Here is a 17,043-nt window from a genome sequence, read left to right as displayed (position 1 = left end):
ACCTGTGAGGTGGGATGGATTATCTCGGCAAAGGAGAAGTGCTCACTATCATAGATTTTTTCAGATTTGTGAACAATATTTGAGAGAAATGGTTATTTTGTGTATATAGAACATGTTTTAGATCTTTGAGTTCATCTCATGTAAAATGGGAGCAAAAACAAAAGTGTTGCATTTATATTTTTGTTCAGTGTAGTTAACCAATCCTTAGGAAAGATAGTGATGAAGTAGATTCAATTATATTAAAGATACAAACACGGGTACACGTTGTGTGTTACCTTATGATGCGTAGAGGTGCGTAGCCCCCCCACAGACAGCCGAGGACTGGAGGAGTCATCAGAAGACTCAGAGGAGTTGGACCACGCTGTTCCGTTCTCCATGTCCTCATGACGCCGCAGCATGTTCTGGAAGAGAGCAGCAGTGTAAGAGGGAAGGCTGATGGGATACTGAGAAGGAGCAGATATATCCACATATTCCCTTTTATTCTTGTATTTTTTATGTTATTTGATTGTCTTTACTTTTTAATGACTGTTATTAAATACCATTTTATAATGTGTTACCGCAGCACTATTTTTTAAGGCTCTTAATGTCTTTCATTTTTTAAAAGCATTTGAATTGCCTTGTGTTGAAAGGTGCTATATAACTAAACTTGCCTTGCCTTGTCTTGCTCCCTGAGCCTCTGTGTGTGAAAGTAAAAAGGTGATTGCTGACTTTATTAAATGCACTTTGAGAAGTTGCTAAGAAGTGCTATATAAATGCAGTCCATTTACCATTTGTATTTCAGAGAAATCCATTAACCTGGAAACCTCAATTGTTTTCCATTATTAAAAATCCTGGAGACTACTTGACGAAAAAGCCTTTCTTCCACCCTGGATCGAGGCCATGAGCTTCAGCAGACTGATTCACTGATCACAGAACAAACTGCTTCACACATCTCACACACTGTCTGCCCCCCCTGATCATTCTCACTGAGTATCACTCTGGGTTCTTCCACTTTGCTGATCAGTCACACTTCACATGCTGTAAACAGATCAACTGATGTGTTGGTTTAATTGGAGGGTGTTTCAGATTAAACAATCTGGCAAATACACACTCATTAATTATCTTCGGTTCAGTTTCCACTCTGCTTTGTCCCGTCTACTCTGCTCCACTGACCACATTTTGTAGAAAACTGAGTACCCTGAACAAGAACAACCAACAGAGAAACTGATATGCAAACAAGCTGAGTGGACACACTCCCAAGTGTGTGTGAGTTTCAGAAAGTGTAAATCACACTGAACTGAATATAAACAGAGCAATGTGCTAAATGAAATGACCTGTTTTAAAGCTGCTCTATTGGGAATGTAAGGATTCTTTTTCAGTCATCAGTATTGAGTATAAAGTAATATTTAGCAGACTACATTGTTGTAATGGATGGCAGAAGTGTATAATTCAAACCAAATGCAGAAACAGAAATTCAACAACGTATGAAACAATAAGTGTGACCCGCACCAATCCAGAAAAATGACGACATTTTCCACCTGGTGTTGTGCTGTTTATCAGTCATAATTATCCTATTGTTGTCACAATGCCTCAGCGTTCTTCAAACTAAATGTACGTTGGATTGTTTAACGCAAACACATTTCACAATGATCAAATACATTGTTTTTTTTTATTGTGACAATCCTGTTATCTCACTGCTGGTTTTTCTACAGACTGTTTCTCAGATCTCAGCAGTAACTAGGAGAGTACAGTTTATTATCAACATGATCTATCCTTCACAACTACTGCCACAATATGTTTCTCTATATTATTTGCAGTCTTGCAGGTTTTACAGTGTCATAACTCACAATAACTTTCAGAACACTGTCATCCTGCTAAACTGCCTTCAGGACATCCGCAAGTGGAACATTTCCTGCAGCTTAATGCTGATAGGACAGAAATAATGATTACATGGCAAGATGATAGTTCAGTCACCAACATAACAAACAGTCTTGGTTCTCTGTCCAAAACCCAGTATTGCAGTCATATTTTCTAAACTGTAATCCATAATTTCATCCCCACCTCCAGCCGGTCCAACACTCTGCTGTTAGGATTTTAACTCAGACTAGGAAATATGACGACATCACAGAGATTCTGGCTTCCTCACACTGGCAACCTGTTGCTTTTAGAACCAATTTAATTTCAAACCTTTATTTAATCAGGTGAATCCCATTGAGATCATCGATCTCTTTTTCAAGGGAGACCTGCTCAAGTAGCTGCAAATCTTAGGATTTTTGTATTAGTTACAAAGCCCTGTAACTAGGCCTCTCCCTGAGTTATTTGTCAGACCTCTTACTGTTCTATGTCCCTTCTGCAACCTAAGATACTCAGATGTGTCGCTACTGGTCGTTCCAAATTCCTATATATAGGTACTATATAAATAAATATATAGCTTTTTGGAGTTGACCCTTTCCTGTAGTGTGTTATATAGGTTTTAGTGCACGTAAATGGTCTGCAAAGGCTAAAATGCCTGTGTTCCCTTTTCTCCCACACTCTTCCCCCCCCCCCCCCCCTCCTGCCTGAAACGCCTCCATTGGAATCCTTTGTTTAATTCAAGAACATAGTGACATCACATGTGCTTCTATTGGCTAGCGCTCCAACACATTGTACGTGATAAGCTAGAGGCAGGACATCTCTAAGCGGTTGACCAATCAAAACAGAGCCGGCCAGCTAACCAATCAGAGCAGACTGGGCTCTGGTTTCAGACAGAGGGTGAAAAGAGGTGCTGCAGCACAGGCAGTATGAGAAAAATAAAGAGCTTTTTGAACACTAAAGCATGAAGACATGTCACAGTAGAGACAATACATACTGATATGAAGCTGAAGATGAGTAGAATCTGAACTTGTTAAATATACAGAATTATAGGCTCAAGATTCTTAAAGGTTCCTCATTACGAGTTCATACCAGGGGGGCCTAATGTATGGTCTAGTTGTGTTGGGAGGTTCTAAATGACCTAAAGGCATTCATTAAAGCTCGGCTCTGTGTGTGTGTGTGGGAACGAGCCATTTTGAGAGAGCGCACCTGTACCGGAGATCGTAGTTGTTAGCTTCTGGTGCTAGCGAGCTACGCTAACGGATATAAGGAGTTTTTTCAACAACAAGGGGAGGAGAGTCCTCTCCTGTCAGACTGAGAGTCTCAGTGAGCTAAAGGACTCTCTGAGTGTTTAGATAGTTAACTTTAGTCTAAGTTATCTCAGTGGGTCTCAAACGTTTTGGTCACCATTAATGTAAACAATTATTTCCGAGGCACACGTTTATATGATCATTATAGTTGTAAAAAAACAAGAGAATAAATGAAAAATAGGTATGAAATACTATATGACAGTAAAACAAGAATAAAGTTTAAAAGGGTGATTTGTAAAATATCCATAAAGAAAAAGTAAATCTCTTTACAGTTCTGTTTCAAATGGGTGTTGAGAGATGTATCCATAGATCTCTTCATTTTGCTCTCAAAGTGCACCAGATTGATGCTTTTAACTTCAATATTTAAAAATAAATCTTCCCAGGGGAGCTTGCCCCCAGACCCTCCTATGTGAGGTACACACACCACCTATAAAAATAGCACTTTACCCCTGCTTACACCTATATGCCTCGAGCCTTCATTGTAACTGTCACACTGTGTATTTGCATGTGGGGATTGTTGCAGTAGAACATTCCACTGTAGCGACCGGCACATTAATCGGAAACCCTAAATGTTTGAGCACCCTCTATGAAACGTCAAGCTACCCCACAGCACCCCAAAATAAATATCTGGCACCGCCACTGAGCCTAACAATTTGTGTTGGGGGGCCCAACTTTTTTTTTTCTCCAAAGGGGGTGCCTGACAGAAAAAGTTTGAGAACCACTGCTCTAACTCCTGCTCTCAAATGGAAGCTGACACTCAGTGAAATCAGCTGTTTGGAAACTGTGCAAACATACCGCATGGCTCCACGAAGCTACATTCAACACATGGAGACTACTGTTACAGGTTTCTAATGTTCTACACCACTGTCTCTAGTCACTACACCAGTGGCTCCTACATGGTTGGGGGGTTCCAATCATCAGGACTTACTGCACTTGGTCCTGTAGGTGAGCTGTCATTACAAGGACAGCTGTGGCTAAGAGTGTCTCTGAAGATCTCCATCAGCGGCCAGTGCTGCCGCCGGCTCAGACTGCGGGGCAGAGACTGTGGGTCCACAGCAGGAGGACAGAGGGCAGCAGCAGTTTACACTTTCATTCTAAACCATGATATTTCAACTGTTCCCTTTTCAGCCAATTCCAGACATGTAATGAATCTAAATCCTTTTTTGCTTGGATTTTCAATTAAGTTTCCTAGGACGATCCCAGATGGCTGCCTCTTTGTTGTATTTAAGGGTTAATTGTTGTATGGTTATTGTACCTACTTATTTGTATATTTCTTATAAACTTTTTTTCTTTGCAATTTAAATTTAAATTAAAAATGTTGTAATGGTTCTATTTTTGCTCTTCTTTATTTAACAATGATTCCTGTAGTTAAATTCCTCTCACTGTGTGATACATGCAAACCTACTTGGCAATAAAACTAATTCTGATTCAGAATGTATATGAAATCTACAAACACTCGGCTAAAAGGCCAGAAACATACTAAATGAAGAGTCTATGATCATCCCTCAGTTGTCTGCACCTCTTGCATTTAGGTGTTTCATTCAATGACTAAATACAAAAACAGTGAATATCACACAAAATACCAGCAACTTTAAGCTTATACTCCAGAGTTACTATCTAATAAGCATAGTTAAAATGTTACTGTGGAAAGAAGAAGGTTCAAAGAGAGGCCACCAGAATAGAGAAGGGCTTACATAGAAGGCCTGTTCTCGTAGAGAGGGTGTGTCCGGCGGGCTCTGGTTGAAGATGGTGGAGAGTCTCTTACTGATGGTGGGAGCTTTGGTGATGGTGCTGGCCACTGACCCCATGTCATCTTTATCAAATGGACTGAAAGAGCGGGAACAAATAAGTGAGGAAGGGGAATCACAACATAACATTTCATATTATATTAAAGCAATAGAGTGGTGCAGCGAGGATGTATTTCTGTTGGCCAACATGGACGTTAGCATGGCATGACGAAAAAACAATGGGATTATTCCATTGGATTTTTGTAAAAAATAAGATCTGTCAAAAATATGTTTGGGATACTTACATGTTTTGTTCAACAGGATTATCTCCATATATATATATATATATATATACACTATAACACATTTTTACATCAGTTGAAACCTAAATGCTATTGCCCGAAGTAAAAGGGTAAGGTAAGGCTATGAGCTAACTACATCACTGTTGCATAAATTCATGTAACCACCGCTAAGCTAAAGGCAGCTCATGTTTGACATGATGACATTTAGCATTTAGCCCCTTGTTTGTTTATTTTTATGAGACAAATAAGCCTCTAAGGGTGTTGTTACCACACGCCTTTTGTAAGACATTTGACCAAATGTGTGGGATACAAGGCTAAACTGCTATGTCATCTCCGAGTTGTATGACTCAATTATGCATCACTATGTTTATTTAATAAATAACTCTTGGACAAAAAGTAGAGTACTCGTTAAGCTCATTATAATATTCAGTTTACAGCAGCATGTTTAGGAAAACTCACTTCCAGGTGACTTCCAGGCTCAGCTTAATAGTCCCAAGATCATTAATATCCACGGCAACCGTCTGGGGGAGTGCAGCAAACAGGTCCTTTGTCTCGCAGGAAACACTTCCTACAACCACGTGATTGGCTAAGCTCTTCAGCTCTGTCACCTAGGAGACCACAGATATATAGCCATGTCAATCATACACTGTTGGCGTCAGAGAAATTAAAGCAAGACAGAAAGTGAAAGATAGGACTGACTCACCGGTAAAAAAATAACACAACGTCACTAACAGAACCAGGAACAGACCAGAAGTCTCACATTAAACTATTGGACTTGACTGACCTTCACAGAGAGGAAGTCGCTGACGAGCGGCAGGAACACCATGTCCTCGCTGTCCCACACCTGTCTGCCGTTCAGCTCGATCCTGCCTCGGAGCTTCCACCGCTGCCGACCGTACCTCATAAAGATCTGAGAACGAACACACACACACACACACACACACACACACACACACACACACACACACCAAACACACACACACACACACAACACACACACACACACACACACACACACACACACACACACACACACACACACACACACAACACACTACACACACACACACACACACACACACACACACACCACACACACACACACACACACACAACACACACACACACACACACACACACACACACACACACACACACCAGTCTTACTTCACACATGAGCCATGTGTATACTTTTGTGCTCACAGTCCTCATAATTGTTTTACTTTTGAGGATGTTTTAATTGATTGATTTAATATTTTCATTGAGCATTCACTATGAATGTACATACATTAGGTGGTAGATAACACAGAGAGAGATACTCCCTCAAACTGACAAAACGACAACATATACATGTATTTTTAAAATAGTGTGTTCCCAATATTTAAACTATATTACATTTTATGTTCTCAAAATGAATCATACGCACGCACTCTGTTTTCCTCTTTGTCTTTTTTTCCGTAAAAATATATTTCACTGTATCGTATAATGTTTTCAGTATACAGTACTTTGGCAATATTGCATGTGATCATGGTCATTTATAATTAGACAGCCAGACAGACAGACTAACCTCATACTGGTCTCCAGCACATAATCTAGCGAATCCAGCCAGCCCTGAAAGACAGACAGAAAGAGATGCAAATCCTTTAGGAAGTTTGAACTAAATGTAAGTATTTAGAAGCTGCTGAATTAGTTCTCCCTATGGCAGCCATGCTTCTTCAGTTATCGTAGAACAACTGCTAAAAAGATCCTACATGTTTCAGCTGTAGTGTCCAATAGGTTCCTCTTTATGTATTTTAATATTGTTACAGAAAAGACAAAATAACAGATTGATGATCTGAGCGTTTGTTCACTTTTCAATTTTACAGAGTAGCTGCAACTCAACTATAACAGCGAAATGATTAGGTGTAACCATAATCTTTTTCCCAAAAATGTGAGTCCAAAGATGCTGCATGCCAAATGTGGAGATTAAACGGCTTGTCAATAATTCATGAAAAAATAGTTCTATCAAAACATCTTTTTTGTATTACGCCAGCCTCTCATCACCAGTGTGTTGTGGAGGGTGAACTCTTTCTCCAGAGTTGAGTGATATTTGTTGAGACACAGGTAAGTCAAGGTAAACAGTAGTTCAAGAAGAGGATGGATAAAGGAGGGAAGAAAACACGGAGGATGAGATTAAGGTTGGAAGAAAGCACAGATGGCTTCATTCTCACCTTTCATCTTAATGTGGAACTCCCCCAGATGGTTCTCCAAGTCGTTCTCCAACAAGCACATGTTCTACGGAGAGAAAATATTTATTTTACCAAACAGAAATGAATTACAGAGCTGCAGTTTATAAATGATCCACATTAGTTAAGCTTTTTTTATACTTTAATGTATTCCTTTACTAGTTGGTGGTGCAGTGATTATTTTATTTAACGGTGGCTCCCTCAACGAAATACAATGGGTCTTTTCAATTCAATTTCAAATAGTTCAGAAAATAAGATTTTTTTCAGCACGATAATAACACCTATTTTATAATTGTTTAAGCGTGAATACAATCTCCAGAAGTAAAAAGCTAACGTTAGGCTATAAACAAACCGCGTTTGACTTCATGTCAACACTGCTAAGCTAAAGGCAGCTAACGTTGCTAAAGTATGCTGAATTAGTCACTTGTTGGCAACCGCCGTTTTTATGACACATATAAGTTTCAGACATGTTGGGTATTTAGCAGAGGTGGGAGTAAGTCATACATGTGCAAGTCATGAGCAAGTCTCAAGTCTTAACCTACAAGTCTCAAGCAAGTCCCAAGTCACTGTGGTGAGAGTCAAGCAAGTCATAAGTCAAGTCATACGAAATTCTGATGAATAACCCCAGTTTCCGCATTTAAATCAGTTAAAATATTGTGGTTATAAAAAGTTTTAGTTTTATTTTCAACATAAACAACAATGGAGAGTGGGGCGCTGAAATTATTCACCCTATAAATTCTAAAAGGGCTCTAAAGTGATAACAGGATATTCTACCATGTTAGCCTCCTCCTGCCCTGGCTCTCCCCTTCAGCCGGGTCACCAGCATTTCTCCATGGTCTGTCTAAGGTGCTCCCAGATGGACACTGTCCCATTGTTTTTCCTTACTGTGTCTGTGCACAAAGAAATATTGCATCATAAGCAAATACAACGAATAGTGTGCACTGCACACACACAACCAACACACCCACGCACACACACACACACACACACACCACAAACACCCACATAAGGTCACACACAATCACACATACACACATACACACACACAATCACAACACACACACACACACACACACACACAACACACACACCAACAAACACACACACCACCACACACGCACACACACACACACACACACACACACACACACACACACACACACACACACACACACACACACCTCACCACCACACACACACACACACAAACCACACCACCCACACACACACAGAGAGCTCAGCAGAGCACAACAACAACACACATCATGGCGCCTTAGTGACCGGACCATTTCCTTCATAAAACGAGTAAATAGGAGATTAATCGGGCAGTTCGATGTGTGTAGAAGTGTGTGTGGTTAAAACACAGCAGCCTGTGGTAGCTCTTCAGCTGTTCTAACGAAAGTAAAGCCAGTGAAGGCGTTGCGAAAGGCACAGCTCTTTGAGCGCTGGTGCTGCACTTCTCAGATACCTCATTCACACCAACGGTGTTTCAGGGCCGGTTCGGAGCTGGAGCTTGAAAAGCACCGGGTTTTCCTCTTCACACGGCAGCGGAGCAGCCTCTTATACCTCATTCACACCAACGGTGTTTCAGGGCCGGTTCGGGGCTGGAGCTTGAAAAGCACCGGGTTTTCCTCTTCACACGGCAGCGGAGCAGCCTCTTAGCTCCGGAATCCGGTTCGTTTCAAGCACCAAAAAATGGTCCGGCCAGAGCAAAAGCACCGCTTACGGCGAGGCGGGGGAAGGGGCGGGATCAACTCCTGAACAACAACAAAAAGCCGGCGTTGTATCCAGTTTGTACACAACGATGGAGAAACTTAACAAGCAGCAGTGGTCCACTGACGAGACCAGCTACCTACTGGGAATCTGGTCTTCCGAAGAGGTACAGAGGAAGCTGGAGCACAATCGGCCATTGTTGTTGTTGTCAGTGTCAGCTGTGAGGGGTTTCCGCGCGGTTTGGCTTTATGAAGCAGGCACGCAAACGGTTACGTCATGACGCAAACGATGACGCAATGACGCAGCACCAGTCGGACTCTGGGCAGTGTGAAAAGAGCCGGAGCTAAACCGAAGAACCGGTTCTGAACCTGAAAAGCTCTAGCACGGAGCTTGAACCGGAGTTGCGTTGGTGTGAATGAGGTAAGAGGCGGAGTTACACGTCCCGCTGCCTCCTGGTGCTGTAGCGATTTCATGAAGTGAATGAGAGTCCGAGTTCGAAGTATATCCAAAATAATGTATGCACTGCCATTTCCCAACATAAACATTACAGTCTGCAATGAAACGGTTGTCTCCTGTGTGCTCCACTTCCTACTTGGTGCTCCGGTAACTCTCTCGTGCAGGGGCGGTTCTAACACTGACCTCTGACCCCCCTGTGGCCCCCCTAAAAATGAAAAGTGAAAAAAATGAAAAATGTATGATTTATTACACGATTTATTGAATGACGGAATAGGCGGAACTAACGTTATTGGTCATTCTAGTCGGACCCATTAGAGCAGTGCATTCAGGACCCATTAGAGCGGTGCACTCACTTTCACTGTCCGGCTGAAGCGCGCGAAAAACAAACACTTTTCATCTCGGATCATCAGAGGCTGTTGCATCCAAGAAAGACTGATTGAAACCTACGTTTCGAGAGACTACCACGATAATTGAAGGTGAGTTAAACTATTGTATCCGTGTAATTGTTACAAGGTAAGACTTTAGGTCAGTAAGTGTTGTTGTTGACTAACGTTAGTTAACGTGGTGTGCAAAGTAATCAGCGACAGCAAACAGTTTGCTTTCATCATCTGTCACCTGTCAGCGCCTTAAATGATGCCGTTTAAAATGTCAGTCTCGTGCGAACGAGATACAGTATCTTTTTTTTTTTCATTGCCCTTTAGGGGCTCCGTACAATACAAAAACAAATGCAAATATTTAATTTTAAAAAGTAAAGTCCTTTTGAGTCATTTGTCTCAAGTCAAGTCTCATGTCATGAATACCAAGTCAAAGTCAAGTCAAGTCTTTTATCAATGTTAGTCGAGCAAGTCTCAAGTCCAAAAATATGCGACTCGAGTCTGACTCGAGTCAAGTCATGTGACTCGAGTCCCCCACCTCTGGTATTTAGAGACACATTTCATTTTCCTAGAACAAAACATCAACATCTCTTCAGTTTGTGTTATTATGCCTAATTTCAGGCATCTAACCAAAAACATGTTTAAAAAAAAAGGATGACTTCAAACAACAAAACCGGAAGTGGTTAAATGCTTTTCAGGGTTTTAGGACTCATTCCTGCACCACTCCATGGCCCTGTTCTTCCTCAACACATTTACAATTGTTCTTCATCCTATCTTATTCCACTTTTTAAAAAAACATTTTTTTGTAGGGGACGGGTGGCGCAGTGGTCTGTGCATCTGATCATCAGATCAAGGGTGCTGGGGAACTCCAGTTCGAAACCCGCTCCTGCCGCCACTGCGTCAGGCCGTTGTGTCCTTGGGCAAGACACTTCACCCGGATTTTCTCCTGTGGGTATTGTCCACAGTACATGTATGATATCAATGTGTACCTGTAAAAGCGCCTCGATGACTTCGAGGCGTGAAGATGGACGGTGTGGCGCAGTGCGCTGTGCAATGATCATCAGATTAAAGGGTGAAACCCGCCGCTGCTGCGTCTGTTAAGCCGTTGTGTCCTTGGGCAAGACACTTCACCTGAACTTGCTCCTGTGGGTATTGTCCACAGTGACCATTGCATGTATAAAAAATATGTGTAATGTGTATTTGTAAAGCGCTTTGAGCATCTGGAAAAGCGCTATAATAAATGTAAGGAATTATTATTATTATTATTTTTCATTCCATCTCCCCACTCCTCCGTCCTCTTCATCTTACCTCTGTGTACTCTTTGTATCCTTTATTGGCTTCTGCTAGACTCTCCTTGGCCTCCTTGCTGCTCACAGAGGTGGTGTAAGCCTTCACCATCTTGTTCGCTCCGTCTCTGAGTCTCCTCTGCAGGCAGTACGCTTCGTAGAGCTCCTCGATCTGCGGAGAGGAAACACAGTTCATCTCCAATCCAAAGTAGACATAAGCCTCATGACAGTGTCATGTGGCCAAAAAAACTGTATTTTCACAAAAGGAGAAAAGATCTATTGCACCATATTTAAATATGTGCTAATTTCTGCAAACATTACATTCAAAGTTTAAAATAAAATTCACATTTAATTTAGGTTGGTCATAAAAGGTGTTAGCACTCGCAAATAACCTAAAATCCTTGATGCGTGAAAAAAATATGAAAAGTCTCCTATTATACTATTTTTAGGCATATATTATAGGTCTCGAATATATACAAATATATAAAACACATACCAAACAGTTCACCCATTCTAGCCATGCCTCATCCCCCTCTATTTCAGCCCTGTTAGAAAAGTGCTGATTCTCAGTCCGTAGCTTTAAAAAAAAAAAAAAAGATGGGGGGAGCGAATGCAGGAGAATTCTACCGGCAGATACTCAGCTAAATGCTGCCGTGATTAAACGCCATATCATAGCCAGAGGAATTTCATTTGAAACTTTTCAATTGAAGGTAAAACTGATCACATGACGTATCTGGGCATCAAGGCTACTAATCTGTATAGAAAGTTATTTGAGGAAAATGTTACCCCCCTTCTTGAAAGAAAGAAGGGGGGTAACAGAGTGTGGGAGAAAAGGGAACACAGGCATTTTAGCCTTTGCAGACCATTTACGTGCACTAAAACCTATATAACACACTACAGGAAAGGGTCAACTCCAAAAAGCTATATATTTATTTATATAGTACCTATATATAGGAATTTGGAACGACCAGTAGCGACACATCTGAGTATCTTAGGTTGCAGAAGGGACATAGAACAGTAAGAGGTCTGACAAATAACTCAGGGAGAGGCCTAGTTACAGGGCTTTGTAACTAATACAAAAATCCTAAGATTTGCAGCTACTTGAGCAGGTCTCCCTTGAAAAAGAGATCGATGATCTCAATGGGATTCACCTGATTAAATAAAGGTTTGAAATTAAATTGGTTCTAAAAGCAACAGGTTGCCAGTGTGAGGAAGCCAGAATCTCTGTGATGTCGTCATATTTCCTAGTCTGAGTTAAAATCCTAACAGCAGAGTGTTGGACCGGCTGGAGGTGGGGATGAAATTATGGATTACAGTTTAGAAAATATGACTGCAATACTGGGTTTTGGACAGAGAACCAAGACTGTTTGTTATGTTGGTGACTGAACTATCATCAAGATTTTCAGAGATGGGGCAATCTCCCATTATCGCTAATTGGACGCATTAATGTAGTGAAAATGAACATCTTACCTAAATTATTATATTTGTTTCAATGTATTCCAACTTGTATACCAACAAAGTATTTTAATACTCTGGACCAGCGGTTTTCAAAGTGTGAGGCTCGCCTCCCAGGGGGGGCGCCAGAGAGCTTCAGGGGAGGCGTAGCGTGAGAAAAAAATAATGAGAAACAGTGAAATCTAGCTTGTTAACTTCAGCTAACTTTATGCGAGCGGCAACATGGATTGATTTTTAGTGAAGTTACCTAAAGTGAGAGAGGAGACAGCGTCTGGCAGAAAACATCACTTGCATACTTTTGGCTGTCTGTGGAGACCGAGTTCCCCCACCTTGCCAAAAAGGCTGTAAAAGTGCTCATTCCCTTCACCTCCGCCTACCTGTGTGAGTGCGAGTTTTCCGCATTGACTTTGATCAAAAGCAAATACAAGGTCAAGCAGGGGCGGATCTACCGGTAATAATAATAACCAGTAATAATCCACCGCGAGCTTGGAAATGTGATTGTCGGCGATTTGATTTGAACGGGACGGCGGCGGCACAAAACGAGAAGCATTCGGACTCAAGTAGACGGAAGGAATGAGGTATTTGCGGTCTACAATGACAGAGAAGAGACTGTCAAGTTTGGCTGTACTCAGCATTGAATCAAAACGCACTAAAGCTTTAGATCTTAATACGTTTATGAGGCGTTTTGCTGAACAAGATGGTAATCGCCGCATTCAGCTGTAATAGGCATGCCAACTTGATGCTCTGCTCACGGATGACTCGATGAGCATAACAAACTGTTAAGATGATGACCTTACGTGTGTAAATATATTGTTTTCTTTGTGGGGGTCTGCCCCCAAAAAACAGTTTTAAGTCCTGAGAAAGTCAAATAAGACGTTGTGTAAAACTGCACTGCCCAGCCAAAAAAAAGTAACCACTTTCATTTAACTAGGCCAGTAGGTGGTAAGGGCATTTCACTGGATAATAATACCCCTGCATTATAGCAACAACAACAATAATAATAATAGCAATAATAATTGGGAGGGGGGGGGGCGCGGCTGTTCTTATGTTCTCTGAGGGGAGCAAGGGCGCCGGAAGCGGGGGGGCCAGGTGGCCATTGGCCCCCCCACTTTTCAGCCCTGCCCCACATTTTCACAGCAGCAGAATTATTTATTATAATATTTTTTTTTCCAGTCTTTATTTTTAACAGATTAAAAAATAACAAATAAAAAATAACAAATGTGAAAAACAGAATACCGTATTGTTATAATACAGTATTTATCCACATTCATGGTAATATTTGTATATTCAACAAAAAAAGTCTTCATATTAATAATAATAATAATAATAAATCATATGTGCCCGAAAGGGAGTAGGAGGAAGCAAATGCTTATTAATTCCCACCCCTTACTTGATCAATGATTGTCCTTTAAATCATTATGCAAGTTATTCCTACTTAGATTTACATTTATACATATACAATAATTTCTTGTCTTCAATCACCTTTCTTCATTCTCATATTTTTCCAAAAAAGTGTTTCTGTACATCCTTTTAAACTGAATTATGCTTGTGCTTTGTTTGAACTCCTGCTCCAAACCATTCCATAAAATCACCCCACAGATTGTTAAACTCATACTTCTCAGAGTTGTTCTGACCTTGAGTTGTTTCAAATGTAGATTTCCTCTCAAATGATACCCACCCTCTCTGTCTACGAACAATGTTTTTAATTTCCTAGGAAGTAGATTATGTCTTGCTCTGTACATGATTTGTGCCGTTTTAAATTTAACCAGATCAGTGAACTTCAATATGTGTGACTTCAAAAATAATACATTAGTGTGTTCAAGATATCCAACATTATTGATAACTCTTATAGCCCTTTTCTGTAATGTGCATAACGGCTGTAGGTTGGTTTTGCACGCGTTTCCCCAAATCTCCACACAGTAAATCAGACATGGCAATATTAGTGTGTTATATAGAGTATACAATGAGTTATAGTCCAGAATGTATCTGGCTTTTCCCAATATTGCGATAGTTTTAGCCAGTTTTGCTTTTACATGAGTGATATGAGGTTTCCAGCTGATTTTGTGGTCTAAAACCACACCAAGGAACTTCATTTCATATACTCTTTCTATGTTTATGTTATCTAGTATTAAGTGTATCTGTGGATTTGTTTTATGTTTTCCAAATAACATAATCTTTGTTTTGCTTATATTTAATGATAATTTGTTTGTGTCAAACCAATGTTTTACTTTAATCATTTCTGCTGTTATCACTTCCATTATCTCTTTCAAATTGTCACCGGAACAAAACATATTAGTGTCATCTGCAAATAAAATACATTTCAATATATTTGATACTCTGCAAATGTCGTTGATGTATATTATGAACAGCTTTGGACCCAACACGGACCCCTGAGGTACTCCACAAGTTATGTTCATGTATTCTGATTTATGTTCACTAATTTCAACAAATTGTTGTCTGTTGCTTAAATAATCTCTCACCCAGTTTAATCCCACCCCTCTGATGCCATACCGTTCCAGTTTTGTCAGTAAAATATTGTGATCTATGGTGTCAAATTCTTTTTGTAAGTCTATAAATATTCCCACTGCTTGTTTTTTATTGTCCATGCAGTTTGCTATTTCCTCACTTAATTCCATTAGTGCCATAGATGTTGATCTGTCTTTCCTGAATCCATATTGACTGTCGTCCAAAAGCTGATGTGTTTCCATGAAACTGTGCCGCGGAAAACTGTACAAATCCCGTTTCAATATTTCCCCTCTACTCTAAAGTCGCATCTAAAACGTGATCTGATCTAGCTGTGTATATTTTGTTATTTTTGATTGTTATATTCAATCTCACTAGCTACAGGCATGTTTGAAGCTTGTAAAGGGAAGATGACAGCTCTCACCACTCTGCTGTTCCTCAGCGCCGCCCCCCTCCCTCCCGCTGAAATTATGAATGTAAGGTGTAATCATAGATAACACGGCAGGGTCCGTTACAGTTTGTTTTGATCTGATTTCAAATAAGCAAAGTCTTGGCTTTCAGAATATTAAACTTGTTTCGGCAAATTCAGATGATAAATACAACTTTGAAGCTTCGGCATAATTACAAGCGGAGAACGGAGTCGCTTAACGTCACAGCAGGCATAACAACAGCCGGTGTTTCTCGTGAGTACAGTAATCCAAACGAAAATATCTTCCCTCCGTAGTATTTTGATCATTTGCTCCGCTAATAATCAATCATGATGATTGATGATGAGAAATGATGGATTCCAGAGAAGAGAAAACTTTAAAGGCCTTTTTCTCAAAATGATGACTCTGTAACAGTCATTATATAATGTGACATATTTTGCTTAATATTTGGAGTACAAAAACAATCCTGATATCATTAGAAAGCTAGAAATCAAAATGTGTCTTCGGGTCAATGCGACTGATTTCGATGGAGCAGGTCACTTTGCATTAGGTAAAATAAAGCAGGCAGACATGCAGTAACAGGAAGAATATGTACATTTTAACCCAATCAAATAGGACATTGTCACACCATTCAAATGTATCCATGTAAATTACAACCAATAAAAAAGCTTAGATTTGTTTATTTGTTACGTTGTTTACTTCATTTGTTACGTTGTTCTGTGTGTGTCAGCCGTTAACCAAGAAATAATATATACACTTGCAAACATGTCAGAAGAACCAGCGCAGAAGAAAACTAAATACAGTCAATCTAAACTTAAATGTAACAACTGGAAGGTCACATCCCTGACATCCACATCTCCGGAGCCTGGACCTTCATCAATCAGAGAAACAGCGAAGCCAGATGAACCCAAAAGCAGCACCTCTGCGGCCGCAGAAACTGTCAAAACCGCCGCCGCCCCCACCGCCGTTGTTGAACCGAAACAGGCTGGTTCCGACTGCATGGAGGTTCCATCTGACAGGAGGGAGCCTCATGTGTCACTCCACGGAGTTCACTCCGTCACGGAGGGGGAGTGTGTAGGTGTAGGGCGTGGTTTGGGATTGGGCCATACACACGCACTTTTTTTGCCCCCCCCCACTTCTAAAATGAATCCGGCGCGCCTGGAGGGGAGGCTCACCTTCCTACACTTTGAAAACCCCTGCTCTGGACAAATATATTTCTGCATTTATTTGGAAAGAAAATTATCTAGGATTCGTGAAGATTTCCTTCAAAGAACAAAACAATCAGGAGGGCTAGCCCTACCCAATTTCCAATTCTATTATCGGGCGGTGAAAGTACGGAATATGCTCTATTGGCTAAGTGCTCCTTCTATAGAGACACCAGCTTGGATTCTTATTGAATCGGCCTACTGCGGTAAAACTTAATTGCGGGCTTTGCTTGGATCAGCTCTTCCATTGGAATTGTATACCTACAACA

At 40.7% G+C, this 17,043-nt stretch overlaps 1 protein-coding gene across 6 annotated transcripts in view; it reads right to left on the bottom strand.

Annotated features, from left to right (window-relative positions):
* Positions 1 to 224: 224 nt before the first annotated feature.
* Positions 225 to 17,043, bottom strand: part of LOC117535833 (rho family-interacting cell polarization regulator 1-like) — a 144,421-nt gene continuing 127,602 nt past the window's right edge. For 5 of the 6 annotated variants that reach the window (XM_034200428.1, XM_034200429.1, XM_034200427.1 and 2 more), the window contains 7 exons: positions 11,246 to 11,395; positions 7,380 to 7,443; positions 6,737 to 6,780; positions 5,954 to 6,079; positions 5,629 to 5,777; positions 4,835 to 4,967; positions 225 to 401 (listed from right to left, as the gene is read on the bottom strand). In XM_034200428.1, the coding sequence (XP_034056319.1) occupies positions 240 to 401; positions 4,835 to 4,967; positions 5,629 to 5,777; positions 5,954 to 6,079; positions 6,737 to 6,780; positions 7,380 to 7,443; positions 11,246 to 11,395 (828 nt within the window). In that variant the 3' untranslated portion in view covers positions 225 to 239. Of the gene's footprint in view, positions 402 to 3,838; positions 4,183 to 4,834; positions 4,968 to 5,628; positions 5,778 to 5,953; positions 6,080 to 6,736; positions 6,781 to 7,379; positions 7,444 to 11,245; positions 11,396 to 17,043 lie in introns of those variants that run through there. The other variant, XM_034200426.1, reaches the window with a different exon arrangement.

This window comes from Gymnodraco acuticeps, unplaced genomic scaffold, assembly GCF_902827175.1.
Source record: "Gymnodraco acuticeps unplaced genomic scaffold, fGymAcu1.1, whole genome shotgun sequence".
Classification (NCBI taxonomy): Eukaryota; Metazoa; Chordata; class Actinopteri; order Perciformes; family Bathydraconidae; genus Gymnodraco; species Gymnodraco acuticeps.
The sequence above is the reverse complement of the archived record's forward strand: the minus strand, read 5'-3'. Positions and strand labels throughout refer to the sequence as shown.